General features: G+C 37.8%; 1 protein-coding gene across 1 annotated transcript; it reads left to right on the top strand.

Annotated features, from left to right (window-relative positions):
• Nucleotides 1-3,613: 3,613 nt before the first annotated feature.
• On the top strand, nucleotides 3,614-14,005 carry LOC131992843 (thyrotropin receptor-like). The gene is made up of 11 exons (XM_059358542.1): nucleotides 3,614-3,777; nucleotides 3,867-3,938; nucleotides 5,175-5,249; nucleotides 7,757-7,831; nucleotides 7,951-8,025; nucleotides 8,133-8,210; nucleotides 8,537-8,605; nucleotides 8,885-8,962; nucleotides 9,133-9,321; nucleotides 12,305-13,394; nucleotides 13,472-14,005. The coding sequence occupies exons 1-11, from the start codon at nucleotides 3,614-3,616 to the stop codon at nucleotides 13,667-13,669; spliced, it is 2,163 nt and encodes a 720-aa protein (XP_059214525.1). The 3' UTR covers nucleotides 13,670-14,005.
• The last annotated feature ends 5,663 nt before the right edge of the window (nucleotides 14,006-19,668 follow it).

Raw genomic sequence — 19,668 nt, 5'->3', positions numbered from 1 at the left:
ATCAGCCTAGCATATGAGTAAGAACGACAATATAGACGTGCAGCTCCATGGTTAGTGTTTTAATTGTGGCCATACTTCTGTATTTTATATTTAAATTCAAGTTATTTATTATTTATTTGGTAATTATTGCTCATTAAAAGCATTAATTACTGATTTTAATATACACATTTATATTTTAACAAACATGATTAAAGATGTAATATATATATAGCCATCTGTCACATGGTTACATTACATTAGTATGAAATAGAAAAATAACTACTTGCATATTTTGTCACTTGTATGCTTAACATAATTCACAATGCATTGCTTTTTGCTCTAAGAGTGTCTTCAAATGATGTAAATACACCATGAAAACCTTCAGCGCTGTTGTTTCTTATTAAATTTTAAATCAGCTGTGTGTTTCGTGCCTCAGTGTCACATATTTCTGGTTAAAATGTTCTTTCAGCTCTTCCACCTTACCTCTGAACAATACAATGAAAATCAATCTTGTCAGTAATCACAAGACATTTTATTATGTTTCACATTTCATTCTGTATGGGTACATTTATATAACAGTAATCATAATAATCCAATAACAGCATTCAATTCATTTTTTTTAAATGCCACACATTATAGTTAAAAAATATATATATATTCAGGAATACAAATATATAGTGTTTACATTGAATGCTTGTCATTTAATTGAGCTGATTAATATAATGCAGTTTTTTATGCCTCCTGACAGCCACGGCCGGAGACATTATGTAGTCCTTCAGTCCGTCCCATTCTTGTGAACACGATGTCATAGGAATGCCTGAGGGAATTTCTTCAAATTTGGCGCATATGTCCACTATCCCACTCAGGGATAAGCTGATTTTTGGAGGGCAAAGGTCATGGTTGCTGTGACCTCACAAAATAGTTTTTTTTGCTATAACTCAATAATTAATCTGCTAATGTACAAAGATAAAATGTCTAGTATTATTACATTCCATGTCATTTTTTATCCAAAGGTCAAAGGTCAACATCACTATGACATCATAAAGTTTTGTATAAACACTTTTTTTTAACGCCATAACTCAGGAACAGATGGGAGACATTTGGTTGGATACTGTTAGAATAATCATGTGTGTCTGTGTCTCTGTCTCTGTGTGTGTGTGTGTGTGTGTGTGTGTGTGTGTGTGTGTGTGTGCACCTTTGAGTGTTTCTGTGTATGTCTCTCTCCGTGTGTGTGTCTCTGTATGTCTCTATGTGTCTCTGTGTGCATCTCTGTCTGTGTGTGACTGTGTGTGTGTACTCTCTCTCTGTGCACTAATAGATTAATCATGTAAGCTGCTTTGCTACAATGCTCATGTGCTAATATTAAAATGAGTTGTTAAACTATGGTATAAAAAGGTTTAAAGCACCCGGGAGACGTTCAGAAGCCTTAAAGGCTACCAGAAGGACTCTAAATAGGAATCAAATTCTAACATCTATTGCTATCTTCATTAAACGAATGCACAAGGACTTTTTATATAAGCATTTTTAGTAGCATTGAATAGCAATAACAAGCTGGCATAAATTAATAAATATTTGTATAAAGATCATCACTTATTTCATAAATGCATAATTCATTTGAATATAGTAATTAATTAACAATCATATAGTTTAATTAATATACCTCTCTGGGAAAAACTCTGCTCTTTTCTCGACAGACCAGGACATAAATCTGGTGAAGATTCTTTTGTGTGGCTCTGAATTAGCTGAAAAAAAGATTTGTGTATTGTGGGGATTTTTGTTCTCCTTAAAGACAGTGATCCAAGGCTGTCAAAAACTCTTAATCTGGCTGAATTCAATGTGGCTTTTGGTGTTTTTAGAAACACAATATGCGAAGTGTACCCCTAGCGCAGAGAAGAGCTTGACACCTATCTGGCAATCGTGTTCTATGAGTACCATAAATCATTTTCCTCAAAGGCAGCCATGTACATCCAAAAATTAAATCAGAAACTAGACTGTTTTTAAGTCGATATGGCCCTGATAAGCAGGAACTTTACTGGTCATGAGACCATAGTCTGCTCTATTTGTGATTCTTTTTCCCACACCACTTCCCATTGTCTAAGAACTGCTGAAGAAAAATTGTCCACCTCAAAATCTGAGCCCCAGCCAAAAAAATCCAGCTCCCATTCCTGTAGGATATCTTCCAAATAGTCAGGTACCTTTCGCATCCGGTTATATCTCTCCTATTTGAATCAACTTTAACAATAATGTCTGTACTTTTCCTAACTGCAAATTCATGATTGAAATTCATGACCCCCTCCCCCTCTGTGTGTTGTGGCATGTTGTATTTGTCTTCCTTTGCAGGAGGAGCGACAGATCAGGCCACTCCTCCAATCTGCAGAGGCTGGAGGAGGCTGGAGAAGCATACCTGAATCCAGTCTCAATCACTGAGGCTATATAGAGGAGCTGAGGTCTCAGTTCTCCTCTATCTCTCTCTCCTCCACAGCCACCACCTTGGTCTGTTTTTAGTTGGTCTGTTTTTAGTTGGTCTGTTTTAGTTACTTTCAGCTTATACACCTGCATTTCAACACATCGCATGCATGCACACACCTCACCACTGACTCACATAATTAAGGTTCTTTGTGTTTTCAATTACTTAAATAAACATTATTTTCTTACAACTTGAATACATGTGTGGTCTCCCTTGTTTTGTCGTGATCTATGAGTCGGTTCACGACAGTACCCTCAATTAAATTAACTGCCAAACCCTCCCTAAAATATCTGAAATAATTTAATGGTATTGAGATGGTACAACTCATTACATTGTTGGTAACAACACTTTATGATTTTGGCACTGCTGTGTATTATAAAAATGAAATATTAGTTTTACTACTTTGGTGAACGCAACCCATGAAAAAAGTTACAACTGCCAATTCATTATACATTAATCTAATAATTGCAAATAACGATGGTGAATATATTTTTATGGCAGAAAAGCCCAGGGTGAAAGTTGACTTGAGACAGTTTCCATGTGACTTGAGATGGATGGATGGATGGATGGATGGATGGATGGATGGATAGATAGATAGATAGATAGATAGATAGATAGATAGATAGATAGATAGATAGATAGATAGATAGATAGATAGATAGATAGATAGATAGATAGATAGATAGATAGATGTAGAATTAATAAAAACAACAATAGAAAAAAACACAGAATAGAACAAGGACACTTAAGAAGTTAAAAAAAGATCAGTTCGTAGGTTGGCAAGATGATGGTAATTATACTGATGATATCACGACAACAATGCTATAGTGACTAGACAGTATATAATAATAATAATAAAAATAATAATAATATTAATAATAATAGTAGTACAGTATATAATATATAATATAATATGTAATAATAAATTAAATAATATGATATATAATAATAATAATAATAATAATAATAATAATAATAATAATAATACATAAAGAGATCATTTGTTTTACACAACATTTTTTTATTTTGAAGGTCTTGAGCAGCAGTGGAAGCCTCTCATCTTGCTAGACACCTCCTTCTGGCCAAATTCCAGGACAGCCCAGGCTCTTTGTTAACCTCTCTCACTGTGCAGCGCAACCTGGGAGTCTCCTCCACTCAATCATCACAATGAAGACAGATTTTAATCTACTTTTCTTCATGTTCAGTGCTGTCAAGGTCACTCTCCTTTTGGAATATTGTCCAACTCGTTGCCAGTGTGACTGGGACATCAACAGTGTGTCATGTTTTGGAGCTGAGGTCATGCCTGATTTCTATTCCAGCACACAGGAGGTGTAAGTAACCACATTCTTTCAACTGATTGTACCTCGTGATTTTTGTTGTTAAGACTCAGAAGTCCCACTGCTGTTTATTTTCTGTTCAGGTGGCTTGCAGGGACCAAACTTTCTTCTATTCCTAAGAATGCATTTGCCAACTTGGTCAACATTTCTCACATGTAAGATAAATACTAACCCTTTTTGAAAATGAACCATATTAATTATGACAGCATTCAATTCTCCAATGGTCCTCCCACTTATTGGAAAACACTTTCTGTATGCTCATGCAGGATCATCATAATCTAGCATGGTTACCCAAGTTCTTACCATATAACTTGTCAAAAGCACAGTACAAGCATAATACAAAGAACAGTGTTTTCCTGCCACACACCCATACAATCAATTCTTAAGGAACAATAAAACATGAATTGGAAAATTAGACTTACAACTATTTTTTTAAAGTGGATAAGGCATTTTTAATTAATTCCAAAAATAATCTGCCTCATCATTGGTGACCTTCCGGCCTACCCACCTAAAATGACTTGTTTGTGTGATATGTCTTCCATAAGAACTTGTGATAAAACTTCAGTCTTTTTGGTATTTAGTACAGTTTATTCTTCAGGAGACATTCTTCAAGATTATATGTACGTAAATAGAAATTCGATTCGGCAATTGTGCAACCTCATGGAACTATTGGAAAAGTCATTACGATACAGTACCCGGAGACCGGATCAAATTCAGTAAAATTCCATTCAATTTCAATTTTATTTTATGTATTTCATTATTTGGACTTCAAAGCATTAGTAAGGATTACACCAAATTAATAACACCAAATTAAAAGATGTTGCTTTTTTATTAAGAATTACTCATAAATAATAAATAACATTATATCTATATTCGATTAATATTAACATTATTAATATCTATTGAACTATTAATTATTTCACAGTAACAATGTACAAGAGTGTTTTTTATTCCCATTTAAAATTTGCTTGTACAGGTGCTGCACAACAGTACAGGTTTGTTGTAAATTGCTCTTTACAACTTGATGAATACTCCCTATCAGTGAGTGATTCTGCTTTGTAAAATGTAATTATGAGCATAATCCATGCCATCAGTACCAAAGTAAATATAAAGAACTAAAGAAGTCTTTCAGATTACTTATCAGTCTTAAATCAAACAGTAGTGAAAGCCAGGCTCTGTTTTGGACTTGGATTATTAATACATTTGGTTAATGTAAAAGAAAATATAAGAAGAATCTCTCACATCTGCTCATCAAATGTGTTTGATTGAGTTATTAATGCATGAGGGCCAATGTAAGCAAAACTACTATTCTACTACTACTACAATTGTTTTAGTCAGTAGATTTTATTTTTCCTGTATTTTTTTTTTTTTTTTATGTGTTTTTTTTCCAGATACATCTCTGATGATGTTGCTATACGATATCTTGAGAGGCATTCTTTCCACAACCTGTCCAGGGTCACCCACATGTATGTAACCTTTTAGCAATGCAACTTGTTTGAGGTTAACATGAGAATTCTACGGTGGCCCTGAAGTGCAAAACACACCAGCAATTCACACAACACGCCAGCAATTCAAACAGCACGCCAACAATTCACACAGCACGCCAGCATTTCACCACAACGTGCCAGCATTTCACCACAGCATGCCAGCATTTCACCACAGCACGCCAGCATTTCACCACAGCACACCAGCAATTCATCAAACTGGAAAGGGTAGGTACATGTTGGACACTGATCCTCCTCCTGATTGGTTCCTGCCGTCATTCACTTCTCCATAGTAAAACCAGTCGCCCATGTAGTACGCCCGTATTGTGATATTTATGGTAAATTCATTGAGCCGGTCCAGAGCGAGCTGACATGAAGGATAAACACTTTACTGTCATTCTTTTTCACTTTGCAGTATAAAACTCTTACCTGCAGAGAGGAGATGAAGTGTTAACTTTACATGGGTTGCGCCGAAAATGTATTTGTTGTGTCGGCGAAATTCATAATAAAATGCGCTTGGATAATTACTGTACAGTAAATATCAAAGGGCATTTTATTCTGATATTCCACAGAGACACGTTCTGTGAGTTTGTGAGTGAGAAGACCCGAGGTCCTCCGGTATTAGACTGGAATTATTGATTGGAAACAGATTCTTTTTTAATGTAATGTAATATTTACTGGGCTACACAGTGGTGTAGTGGTTAGCACTCTTGCCTCACAGCAAGAGGGTCACCAGTTCAGCGGCTCCTGCTCAGTGTGTACCCCGCTTCTCCCCCAACGTCAGCTGGGATAGGCTCCAGCCCCCCGCGGCCCGAGTCCGGATAAGCGGAGAGGCTGAATGAATGAATATACAAGGGCATTGTATTGTGAATTTCGCTGACACAACAAATACATTTTCGGCACGACGCAATTTGATTATGTCACGTGGAGTGTCCATGTAAAGTTAACACTTCATCTCCTCTCTGCAGGTAAGAGTTTTATACTGCAAAGTGAAAAAGAATGACAGTAAAGTGTTTATCCTTCATGTCAGCTCGCTCTGGACCGGCTCAATGAATTTACCATAAATATCACAATACGGGCGCACTACATTGGCGACTGGTTTTACTATGGAGAAGTGAATGACGGCAGGAACTAATCAGGAGGAGGATCAGTGACCAATATGTACCTACCCTTTCCAGTTTGATGAATTGCTGGTGTGCTGTGATGAATTGCTGGTGTGCTGTGGTGAAATGCTGGTGTGTTGTGTGAATTGCTGGCGTGCTGTGTGAATTGCTGGTGTGTTTTGGTGTGAATTGCTGGCATGTTTTGCACTTCAGGGCCACCGTAGACTTCCCATGTAGGCAACCACGAGTGTGTCTTTACTACACCACAGTAGGGCTGTTTCCACTACCGGGTAATAGCCGGACAATACCCGGAATGAGGCCAGTCTTACTTGCCGAAACATCCCTAATCGTCTTTTTGGTTACTGGTTGGATAGATCACTAAGCGGTATGTGATGTAGTACTCTACACGTCAACATCACACACCAATTGTAAAAGCCGGCAAAGCAGTGTTCCCAACTTAGCAACTTTGTTGCTAAATTTAGCGACTTGTCAGACCCCCTTAGCGACTTTTTTTCAAGAAAGCAACTGAAGACAGATCCAGCGACTCCTTCTCACTCTTCTTAACGAGCCACTAACGAGCTGGAGGCCAGCTTGTTAAGGAGAGTAAGAAGGAGTCGGCTTGTTAAGAAGAGCCGATGTTAGCGGCAGTTAGCTACAGTTAGCTCTGTAGCAGTACAGTGTGTATGTGCTGCTGCTGCAGGAGGTGTTCACTTAGTGATCTCGTTTGTTTACAACAAGCACCGGACACTCTGTGCACAGTTAGTGATGTCGTTAATTCACAATCACTATGTTTTATGATCAGCGGAGCATAATTAGCCATGCTGCTTTCAGCTGCTGACGTTGTGCACAGTTAGCGACAGTGAAAACCATCTGTCACCTCCAGAGTCTCTAAATCCCTCTGGGGGCTAACTTATAGTGGAGACACGCAGAGTGAGCCGACATTTGAGAGGGTGTGGCCTGAGACTTTTCCTGTGGCCACTTTCCCCCCCTAGTCGAAACTTTGTTGCCTCTGTCCTGCAGTAATACTAGTAATATGTTGTTCTCTTCTGACAAAGAACTGTTTGTGTTGTATGAACTCTCAGGTGTATGTCACTGTAGATAAATTCCTGCTAAAATACATTTTAACTATACTGGCCAATATGCCAAGGGGTATTAGACCTTCTAGTCAATAAGATGGAAAACCGGAGTCACAGGCAGCTGCATTATGGATTGCATTATGGATATGCATTATTCAGTAAATTGTGCAAAACTTGAATGTGGAGCATGTGGCCATGGATACAAATTACATATTTCAACAATTATGAACATTTTCCTACAAAGCATATTTTGAATTATGACGATTGTGTGTGTGTGTGTGTGTGTGTGTGTGTCTTGTGTTTCCATTAGACAGATAACTGGAATCAAAACACTGACATACATTGACCAGGAGGCATTTAAAGATCTGCCTAATTTAAAGTACCTGTAAGTAAAATTTCAGTTGCTTTCTATAAATGGTTTCCAACATTGCATCAATTGTTCAAATCTATGCCATTTCCCTGTAACCGTGAAGTGGCTGCTGACTGAGATTTGTCTCCACCCAGTGGGATCATCAACACAGGTCTCACCTCCTTTCCTGGACTACAACATATTCAGTCCAGCCAAGAGGATTTTATTCTGTAAGTAGCATTTACATTTAGACCCAACTGTAATGGCTTTTGTTTTAAAAAAAATGTATGCATTTTTAACAGGTGTAAAATACACCATGTTTTTACTTCTCTGACAGTGAGATAGTGGAGAATGTCTTCATACAAGTTCTACCTGCTAATTCTTTCACTGGAATATCAGAGAATGCTCTGACCATGTAAGTGGGATCAAACGTAGATGCAAATGTCATTTTCAGACTCATTGTCACTGATTCACAGCATTTAAATGACAATTTCATAGTGTTTTTTTCTAATTTCCTCTTAAAGTTCCTATTAAACCAGTGTTAAGTTATAAAATAATTTTAGGCATATCTGTGTACAATCTAGCTTTTATTTTGTTTTTGCTATATCCGTGTATGACAGTACAAAGGGTCATGTAAGTATAAAATAAGTTAGTAAGTATGAAATAAGAAGAACCACTTTAATGTAGGCAAAAGAAAATAGTAAGGTTGACAAGATATTCTCTTTTCCCACCTTTTTTTAGCATGTTGAACAGCAATGGCTTGAAAGAGATCCAGCACTATGCCTTCAATGGGAGCAGACTGGAAGAACTGTATGCCATTATGAATAATTGCAATGAAAAAAGTGATACCACACAGGATGTAACTTATTAATGTTAAAATTGTACTTTCTTTTTGGTCTCTTTATTCAAATATTTGAGCTTTAACAACTGGACTGGATGGCAGGTTGAATTGCTATTGTGTTACAAAATGTTTTGTTAAAATAATAAAGTTATGTGGGGTTTTATATGTTTGTAAATAAGAATAAGAATCATAATAAAAATCACTTTTTGCCACATTACTTTGCCACTAATCAATTCTCCATTCTTCAGGTATCTTAACAGGAATGTGGATTTGGAACGAATAGATGAATTTGCATTTAATGGCGTGATTCGGGGCCCAACACACTTGTGAGTGACTGTAAAGAAAATGCTGGAAGAAAAGAAACAAAACTTTACTTTTTGTTTTCGTACTTTAAACAATAAGCTCATTTCTCAGCTGCAGCAGATGCTGAGGTGGGGTACAGGAACAGCCTCAGGTTTGTGTGCAGATGAATAATCTCAACTCTTTGTCTTTTCAGAGACCTTTCAGAAACCAAAGTTAGCTCCTTGCCTTCAGTCGGTATGGAGACCATTGAAAAGCTCCAAGCAAAAAACACTTGGGCCCTCAAAGCTCTGCCCCCTTTTAGAGCCTTTCTCCATTTACAGAGTGCTGAATTGACATTCCCGAGCCATTGTTGTGGTCTCAAAATACTGAAAAGATGGAGAGGGTAAGTATGTGAATCAAAAGTGTGGGGGAATATTTTTCCACTACGGTTGCTTTTTGTTAAGTAATTGTCCTTAACATACCAAACTACCCTCAGGCCCCTGGTATATTCATTGTTATTATTGTTGTGGTACTCCCTGGAGTGATGTCAGTTAGTTCAGTTAGTGAGTTCAGTTCAGTTTCAGTTATTTTATCTAGCATTTCAATACTTTTATATTTAAATTAGGGCCGGCACTCGATTAAAAAAAAATCTAATTAATCAGACCTTTGTAATTAATTAATCGAAATTAATCGCATTTTAATCTCATATAAATATTTGACCTGAGAACAGTCAGAAGTAATTTTTTTCACATGGATTTTTAATATACCATTGAATAATGACTGAATACATAAGCTTAAGCAACAAAAATATTGTTTATTTTTGTTCAAGTCCAACAGACCAGTGCAATTTTTGCCATTAAGTGTAGCAATAGCATATTTAGAAATATAGTACATTTCAGATATTCAGGTAGCCTATAGGTAAGTAGACCTTCTGTAAAGTATAATACTTTGGTTTTTGAAGTAAAACACAATCCATGCTAGCTACCACACTAGCCGCTAGCTGCTATATGTTTTGCATTGAGGTGATACTTGAGGCTGGATGTGCTGCGGTGATATGTGAATTCCTTGTTGCATAGCAACACAACCATGCTCTTATCGACGCTTCCATCCGTTGGTTTTTGTAACAAAATATCACCCACAGGGCCAACCAAAGCGCTCTCATCAGCTTCTTCCTTCATGTTCACTGTGGTTTGTTGTTGTCTGAACTCATGAACCCTAGTTGGTGCTCCAGTATAATCGGTCCGCCTGAAACTCATCCAGTGAGAAACGTTCCGCGGTGCAAAAATAAGTGCGATTAAAATCTTTTTTAACGCGTTAATTTTTGTGTGATTAATTAATCTTAATTAACGCGTTGACACTCAGAGATTGCAGATCTCCATCAAGGCCATGCCCGATATCACAACATTAATGTTTTCTGACTTGAGGAATCGTTCATGTAAATTCTCCCATTCATGAATTTACTCAGTTATTCTGTCACCATATGAATACAGCACAAATATCTCACAGTGTTAACGAAAAATAAGAGTACAATGGCTTGCAAGTATTGCAAGTATTCTTCCCCTTGCATGTTTCATCCATTTGTTGCTTTTACACATGAAATCATGGTCGATGTTATTTTGCCTTTTTTAAAAGAATTTGCAAAAAAACTATTTAATATCAAAGTGAAAACAGATTTTTACAAAATAGTATCAATTAATTAGAAATATATAAGGTAAAATAAATGATTGCATAAGCATTCATCCCCTTTAAAGTAACTGAACTAATTCAACAGAGTTCCAGCTGGTTGATGCAGCAGAGTCACAGTTAGTGAAATGGAGATCACCTGAGAACAGTTGATGTGTGTCAAATGATCGTAGTATAAAAACATGTGTGTCTGGGAGGTCCAGTCTCTGGTTCATCACTATTCCTGCTACAATGGCAACATGAAGACAAAAGAACACTCAGAGAAAAGGTAATTGAAAAGTTCAAAGAAATGTCAACTCACTGGACATCCCACAGAGTTTAGTTAAACCATCAATAAGAAATAGAAGCAGTATGGACCTTGTTTTAATCTGCCTAGAGCTGGCCGTCCACATCAACTGTACTCAAGTAATCTCCATTTCACTAACTGTGACTCTGCTTCATCAACTAGCTGCAACTCTGTTGAATTAGGTCAGTTACTTTAAAGGGTATGCAATCATTTATTTTACCTTATATATTTTTCATTAATTTATACTATTTTGTAAAAATCTGTTTTCACTTTGATATTAAAGAGGGTTTTTTTGCAAATTATTTTTAAAAAAAGGCCAAATTATATTGACCATGATTTCATGTGTAAAAGCAACAAAAGGGTGAAACTTCCAAGGGGGAAGAATACTTTTGCAAACCACTGTGCCCTGTGATTGGGATCCATTTCAAAATGTAATGGCTTCTTCTTCGGCCATGCTACACCCTTTCACCAAGGAGCGGAGTGTCCAATGTTACAGTCCTTAGACCTTTACCACCAGCATCCCAGGCAACCATACAAGTTAAGGTCAATGATCTTTGATATGTAATATTGAACCCAGCCATAAGATCAAAAATAATACATCTTACCTCCAGTATAACACTCAATATACATTTGTTTTGATATTTTTGTGATTATAATGAGCTTAGGTCATTCTTTTTTTCTCTCCTAGGAGACAGGCAGATATTGCTTGTTACTGTTTTTCAGCTTATACTACTAACAATTTTTAGTGTGTTTTAGTTTTCAAAATATTATCACATTTTCTGCTTGAAAACAAATATTAATACTGCTATTGAAATTATATTTATATTTTATGTCTTGTTTGACATTGAAATGATCTGGTTCTCCCTTGTATTCTACACTATACTGTTGGATGTTTATTGACATGTGAAAAATGTTCTATGTTTGTACAATTGGGAGAACTTATTGACCTTAATTTATTTGTCAGGGAGTTGCTGCTGACGGCTCTGATGGGTGATTTTAGTTTATATAGGGAGTATATGATGTGTCTGAGGGTCTGCAGATCATTAGTAGTGTTACTACAAGTTAGCCTTAATGCTTTTTATCCTTCTACTCTGTTTTTTTTAAAATCCTGCACTGCAAAAAAGGTGTGTCTAAAAACAAGATAAAAACACTAAATCTGAGGGAAATGATCTTGCTGCATGGACAGATCATTTCACTTGACAAGATTTCTTAAATTAAGATGATTAAATCTAGAAATAAGCATGTTGAACACTTAAAATAAGAAATTAACTTTTAAGCAGTGATGAACTGGCCCGAGCAGGTAACTTCTTGGTGCGGAATAACTTAATTTCATACTATTTTACCATTTGTATGCATCTAAAACAATGTTGTTTTATAATCATCTTTTGATTAATAATCTGTATGATCTGTGTTCAAGACACTCTGAAGCAGTTATCTGCAACCTGACCCGGACTGCTTTGAGAAATGTGCAGGAACCCTCTGCAGCTCTCTCTCAGAGGTATCTGGGACACAAAATCTATCAACATCTGAAAGACAACATTGGTCTCCCAACTGCCGACAGCAGGGATCATAATCATGACTACAACAGCCCCATTTGCCCAACTGAACAGTTTGAAAATGAGGGTTTGCTTTATGTGGAATTACCTACAGAACATCTCAGTGAAGGCTTTGACTTTGCATTATGTGATGAGCTTCATACAGAGAATCCTGGACTCTTGTGCACCCCCCTGCCAGATGCCCTGAACCCCTGCGAGGATGTGATGAGTCAAGGCTTTCTGAGGGTGTTGGTGTGGGTGGTCAGTCTGTTAGCCATTTCAGCCAATGCCCTGGTGATGTTCATCCTCCTGACCAGCCGACAGAAGTTGTCCGCTACCCGTTTCCTAATGGGTCACCTTGCATTTGCAGACTTCTGTATGGGGATATACTTACTGCTCATTGCATCTGTCGACCTGTATACACGCTCCCATTACTACCACTATGCTGTTGCCTGGCAAACAGGAGGTGGCTGCCGTCTAGCAGGGACATTATCAGTGTTTGCCAGTGAGCTATCTGTGTACACCGTAACTTTAATCAGCCTTCAGCGATGGCATGCCATCTACTACGCAATGAGGCCAGACAGAAAAATGAGGCTACGCCATGTAGCCGTGCTGATGTTCGTTGGCTGGTTGCTGTGTATGGTCTTCGCCATGCTGCCAGTTGTTGGTGTGAGCAGTTACCAGAAAGTAAGCATCTGCTTACCCATGGACACTGAGACAACTGCTGCTCAGGCCTATGTGGTCTCTGTACTGATGGTTAATGTTATCGCTTTTATGGTGGTATGCTTGTGTTACCTCCACATCTACTGTATGGTGCACAATCCCCAGCACCAGTCCAGCAGATCGGATACCAGTATGGCGAAACGCATGGCTGTTCTAGTTTTTACCAACTTTCTGTGTCTGGCTCCTATTTGCTTCTACGGCTTGTCTGCAGCTCTCCACCAGCCACTGATGACTGTCACAGATTCTAAGGTGTGATTTCCACTTGAGCATTAATCCAATTCTTCATTTGTTTAAAATAAAGTCTGATCTATGTTTTTTCTCTGCAGGTGCTGCTGGTGCTTTTCTATCCTCTCAACTCTTGTGCGCACCCATTTTTTTATGCTATCCTGACAAAGGCATTTCACAGAGACATCCTGATGTTGTTGAGACGAATGGGTCTGTGCCAGCGCCAAGCACACCTCTATCGAAGCCATCTGGTCAATTTTACTCCCCATTTATACAAAGATACAATGTCTGCCCAATAATCCAGCTCCCACATCGAAAAACACTCAACAACAACGGCCTACGAGATGGCACCAAATGCTTTGAAACTTGATTAGTAATATTTCTTGTAGGAGTAGATTTGAAAAAGCATTAATTGTACTTGTATATAAATGTACTTGTAAAAACCAGAACCTAACCATTACACAGTGTACCATGACCTTAAAGAATTTGTGATCCATGCATTTTCTTGTATCAGTATACGAATACCTCCAGTTGTTTGCGCCTCCAAAATAATGAAGGAATGAATAGTTGGTTGTTATGTATTTAACTGCAGTTAATGACAGTAAAACTAAAGGTTCCAGCTGTGGAGGAAAGATGAGTGGAAATGTGTCTATGTGTCCCTTTCTCTTATCTGTGGTGGTTCTACTGGACCTTTCTGCAGCTTTCGATACTGTTGATCATCAGATCCTCATCTCCACCCTTCACCACCCGGGAGTATCAGGCTCTGCCTTGTCTCTGCTCAAATCCTATCTCAAGGACCGCACCTTTCGTGTAACTTGGAGGGGTTCTGTTTCAGAACCCTGTCCACTCACCACCGGGGTCCCTCAAGGCTCTGTCCTTGGTCCGCTCCTTTTCTCGATATACACCAACTCCCTTGGCTCTCTCATCCACTCGCTTTACCTCCCAGGGAAGGGCTCTCCCACCACTGAACTCCACATCACTGTCCAGAACACAGTGGTTGTCTCCACAAAAACCTGGCGTGACTCTTGACAACCAACTGTCCCTCTCCACAAACATCACCGCCACCACCAGATCTTGCAGATTCCTTCTGCCTAACATCAGGAGAATCCACCCGTTTCTCACTCAGAAGGCAGCTCAGGTTCTGGTCCAGGCACTGGTCATCTCACGCCTGGACTACTGCAACTCCCTCATGGCAGGTCTGACTGCCAAAGCCATCCGACCTCTGCAATCATCCAGAATGCAGCTGCTCGACTGGTCTTCAATCTTCCAAAATTTTCACACACAACACCCCTCCTCCGCTCCCTTCACTGGCTACCGGTGGATACGCTTCAAGACTCTAGCTCTGGCGTACTCCGCTGCTGATGGTTCAGGTCCTACTTACATCCAGGACCTTGTCAAACCCTACACCCCTGTCCGTCCTCTCCGCTCAGCCAAACAGCTGGCGACTCCCACCCTGCGTGGGTCAACTCGCCTCAAAACCACTTCCAGACTTTTCTCTGTCTTGGCACCCAAATGGTGGAATAAGCTCCCCACAGACATCAGGACCTCAGACAGCCTGTACATCTTCCGCCGCAGGCTGAAGACCTATCTCTTCCAAAATAATAATAATAATAATCCTCGGTTAAGTCATGGTCACCTAACATATATATATATATATATATAAATGCTCTTCTTCTTTTCTCTTCTTCTCTTCTTTATACATATACATATACACATATACATATAGCACTCCTGTAGCAATGACAGTTGGCTCTTAAAGTTATGTACTTACTTGATTCCTGAGGTCTAAGTCTAGTACTCTCAGGTTGAATGCACTTACTGTAAGTCGCTTTGGACAAAAGCGTCAGCTAAATGACATGTAGCCTAATGTAATGGACTGTGGAGGAGCGAGAGGGATCTGATCACTGACTACAGCTTCTCTACACCTCAACCCGACTGAGAGAAGCTGCTGCTAATTCATGTTAGCATTAACTGGGATGTTAGTTTTGGCTCATCAAAAAACAAAATGTATGTTACTGACCTCAGAAAACTGTTAGTCCAACCAAACGCTGAACAAGACATTTTCACTGAACAAAACGTTCAAATAAACTGTCATTAAGTGAAAATACAGTGAAAGGGTCAAAGTTATGAGACCAAATATTTATTTATTTTTTAACAAAATTTTTATCCCACGATTTTGTAACCCATTTTATTTATCACCCAGTTTGTCCTATCTTGATCCTGGTGATCTGAGATGGATGTAAATATTGTCAAATGAATGCTGAGACTAAGCATATAAATCCAATACAGAGTCAACAACACAAATCACGTGCAGCACAGCAAGCACCTCTTAAGAACACGTAGAGAGAAAACAACAGGCAAAGGCTTAGTACACCATCGATTCTGAAATTGACATTGCTAAAGCACACAGAAAAAGAAAGTCAGATGCTATACACTGCAGGATGTTTGGAATCATTGCATTATATGCCAGCGGTTGTTTTGCAATGTCATCAAAGGGAGGAAGGGTGTGGCTGCAGAGGGCTCAGTGTTACTGAACACTCTTTGTGCCCTGATTTTATCCTCTCAGGAGATCCTTCCCTGAGTCACACAGTCAGTTGTTCAGCTGCTCTGACATTCCCAAACTCAAACATGAGCTTGTGTAACCTTAGGAACACAGAATATGAAGGATTTGACCAGGAGACTTTTTGGCAGGAGTATACAACATGGGTCAATGCACTGCCTGTAAGACTCAGATCAGGGAAAATACACATCCTGCTCTCTATAATTATTGAGCACCAGCTGCATCAAGCTAGCCACAGTTACAGTATGAGATGTATGAGACTACATTTACTTCCACTTACCTTCACAGTAAATATGCACACAACACATATTTGGGCGTGGATTTCCAGAATGGGGTTAGGCTGCTAAAATATAGATTATAAAATTAATCATTAGGTACTATATAAATACAAAAAATAACACAATACATTTCATTTACTTCAGTGTTTCAACTGTTATTAATCGAACACATTTGAACAGTGATGGTGTATATAAAACAAATAACCAGTAATCATTAAACAGCACAGTGCAGCTGTTAAATTATGGAACTCAGTTCACACTTAGTTTTAGAACATGTCAGCAGTGACACTGGCATACATTTTTGGATTTGGAAAATGTTGCCAGTTTTCACGACAAAATATTAAGTGTGTGTGTTTGTGCAAGTCAGAAAAATGCATTCTCTGTCACAACATGAAGCACTTTTTAATTACATTTCTATGACAATATTCTGTTTAAACTATATTCAATATATATCATGAAAAAGTGGCATAACCAAAGAAAAAAAATATATTGCCTGGAAATCTGGGCCTTGTACCAATGCAGGGCAAAAATACAAACGCACACTACAAAAACTGAAATCTAAGTAAGATGAAATATCTTAGATCAAGGGGATATATGCTTATTTTTTGTCTGATATGATAGTTCTTATTTGGTAAGCAGTTTTTGTTTTAGACTGTTTCACTTGTTTGATATAAAGATTCCATGGCTTTTGCGTAATTTCAAGAATTTTAAGAAAAATATTCAACATACAGATAAAAATCTTTGTAGCTGTATCAAGAAAAGTTCACTAGTTTTTAGTTTGACTTTGCTGGTTTCAAGAAATATAATGCCTATACATATCATTATGTCAAGATGATGGCTCTAGCATTTACTTATTATTAATTCAAGAATATTTTTCAACATATTGAGAAAATAGGTAACATGTATTTAATTAGAATCAAGAAAAATGCACTTGTTCTTAGTTAGAATACACTAATTCTAAGGTATTTGTGGGTTCATTGAGATTAGATATTTTTACTTTTTTTGGGAAAGTCTTGACAAGCCAAATTTTTTTGTTCCATTGGCAGATAATTTTGCTAAATACAGAAATACACCCACATTTTTTTACTTTTTTCCCCTTGTGTTTAAGAGCTGACATTTGCAGTGCACAGAGCTTATTCAGTTTCTATACATGATTACATGGAAGTTCCCTGGAATAACAAAAATAAAGTTCAGTCCAACTTTTTCCACAAACAATGTGAAACAGTGTGCAAAAGCCTTTATGCTATCATGTCATTATATCTTCTCAGAAAAGCTGTAAAATACCGCGCCACAGGCTATGGGACATGACGATTTATGATGATGAAACGCAGTTGGCAAAAACCACATTAAATCTCGTGAAACTTTACAACCACAAACTAGAGATCTAGATTATTCAGATGAATAGTCGCCCTATGTATAGAAAACAGAGGTGCTCCTCATTCAATTGCTGACCATACAAAAATCTCCAAAATGGACTTCAGGAAGCCATACATTAATGTCCTTTATACACCTTAATAGGTTTAATTACTTGAGTCATTTATTAATTAAGACATTTCATTAGAGATTTATGACCAGAAAAACTTGACACACAGTGCTGAGTTGCATCTTAAATTAACTGCCCCCAACCCCAAATTCTCAATAAAAGATGGCTGAATGATAAGGGGTTTTAACTTAATGTAGATATTGGGTTTTTACATATCCATGGTTTGCAAAAAAAGTAAAATTTTATCATATTGATTGGGTTTACTGGTTATATCAATTATTATCAGTCAACCAGCTACAGAATAAAAACACCATAAAAAAAAGTTTCTGGCATTAGCATTAACATTATCTAACCTTAGGCCTCACAGACACTTATAACGTCAACATTAACATTTTTAATATTTTTTTCGATCAAATGGTTTTATTCAGAATAATCGTACAGGGTGGCAGAGCACCATCACATGATGCTCTTTCAAATTACAAACAATATGCTGAGACAGAAGGAGGTGTCCCAGGACCAAAAAAACACAGGGAGGAAAGAGGGGAAGGGGAGGGGTACATAATAAAAACACAACAGTAAGGATGATGTCTGCAGCTTACGAATGAGCTATATAGAAACAGACATACACAAACACACACATAAACAGACAAACAAACAAATAACATTGACGAAGGAACAGACATAAGACATAGGGGACGAACATTTTTAATATTTTATATTAAATATATAAAAATGAAAACATGAAATGAACACAGACAGTCTTTTAACTACAGCTAGTGCTACATGCAGCCACAGACAGGTTAGGTGTCTCATACAGCCTCTGTGACAGGTGGGTCTAAAGAAGTACATCTACATACATGTTTTTTTTTCCACTGCAAGTTTTTAAAACAACCAAAAAACTAAAACACAAAGAAAATTAGAATTACATAAATCTAATCAATACAACATTTTACTGTATTATATGGTGTTATGGTCTGGCCACATCACATGCAATGCCATCCTGTCCTAGCATACCGTATCAAACCCTGGACTGACCCCTCCTCAATGTCTCTCCATGTCTCTTCTGTTACTAGCAGAGGTGACAGGTGGCATCTGATTGGGCTCATACACTTCCCAACACCAGGCTGAAAATAATTCCTCAATTAGATTGAGAAATGAGGAGTGTGCTTTGATTTTATTTTTTCAGTCATATTGACACTGTAGTATATTTTATGTTACATGTGGTATATTTTATACCACTTACTTACTATTTAATGTTACTATGTTACTTTTAATGTAAGTATTTTGCTTTAAGGGCCCCAGTCTGACCCTTTTCAGACATTAGAGGCTGTGGAATTTGAATATAAACAGTATAGGTTGAATTCCTTTTAAGGTTAAAAAGTAGACTTAGCAGCTTGCTCATTCCCGGGAGAAACGTGCCCATGCGTTGGGTATGGGATGGAACATTTGAATTAAATGATCTGACACAGACAGAAAAAGGCAGAGAGACTTCAGGCTTGATTAGAGAAGGACCCTTTTTTCAGCAGCCTTTGAGATTGGACAATGTTCTCCTCCGCTGTACCTAGGCAGTGTATTCTGATGTCTAATAATAAAGAAAACTAAAAGGAACTTCGACTTGATCTTTAATTCACTTTCTCACTAAGAGAGGTAGTACTTTCCACATCATTGTACCTTTCACTAAACTGTCAATGTCTATATCTGTGGAATATGTCACAGCCAAGAGGGGGAAAAATCTTTTTAACTTAACAATTCCTCTTTCCTTTTCAAAGCCAGTTTCTTTAGGGTATCTAAGCATAATCCCTTAATTTATTGCTTTTATTCATTCTGTATTGATGGCCAACATTCAATATGCAAAGAGATGGGCAGTGTGGCCTGGTGAAAGGGGGCAAGTGAACAGCTGTGAGGTTATGGTGGTTATAGTAGCTGTTTGCTACAGGCGAGGTGAGCCCTCTGACAACCCCAATGACCCACATCCAT

This window comes from Centropristis striata, chromosome 19 (assembly GCF_030273125.1).
Source record: "Centropristis striata isolate RG_2023a ecotype Rhode Island chromosome 19, C.striata_1.0, whole genome shotgun sequence".
Classification (NCBI taxonomy): domain Eukaryota; kingdom Metazoa; phylum Chordata; class Actinopteri; order Perciformes; family Serranidae; genus Centropristis; species Centropristis striata.
This window is presented reverse-complemented; position numbering and strand designations above follow the sequence as displayed.

What these genes read in the sequence shown, in the direction of transcription:
- LOC131992843 (XM_059358542.1), top strand. Translation starts at nt 3,614, where the DNA reads ATGAAGACAGATTTTAATCTACTTTTCTTCATGTTCAGTGCTGTCAAG. An exon ending in GGGAGCAGACTGGAAGAACT is followed by an intron (nt 8,606 to 8,884) that starts GTATGCCATTAT and finishes TCCATTCTTCAG; the next exon opens with GTATCTTAACAGGAATGTGG. An exon ending in ATACTGAAAAGATGGAGAGG is followed by an intron (nt 9,322 to 12,304) that starts GTAAGTATGTGA and finishes TCTGTGTTCAAG; the next exon opens with ACACTCTGAAGCAGTTATCT.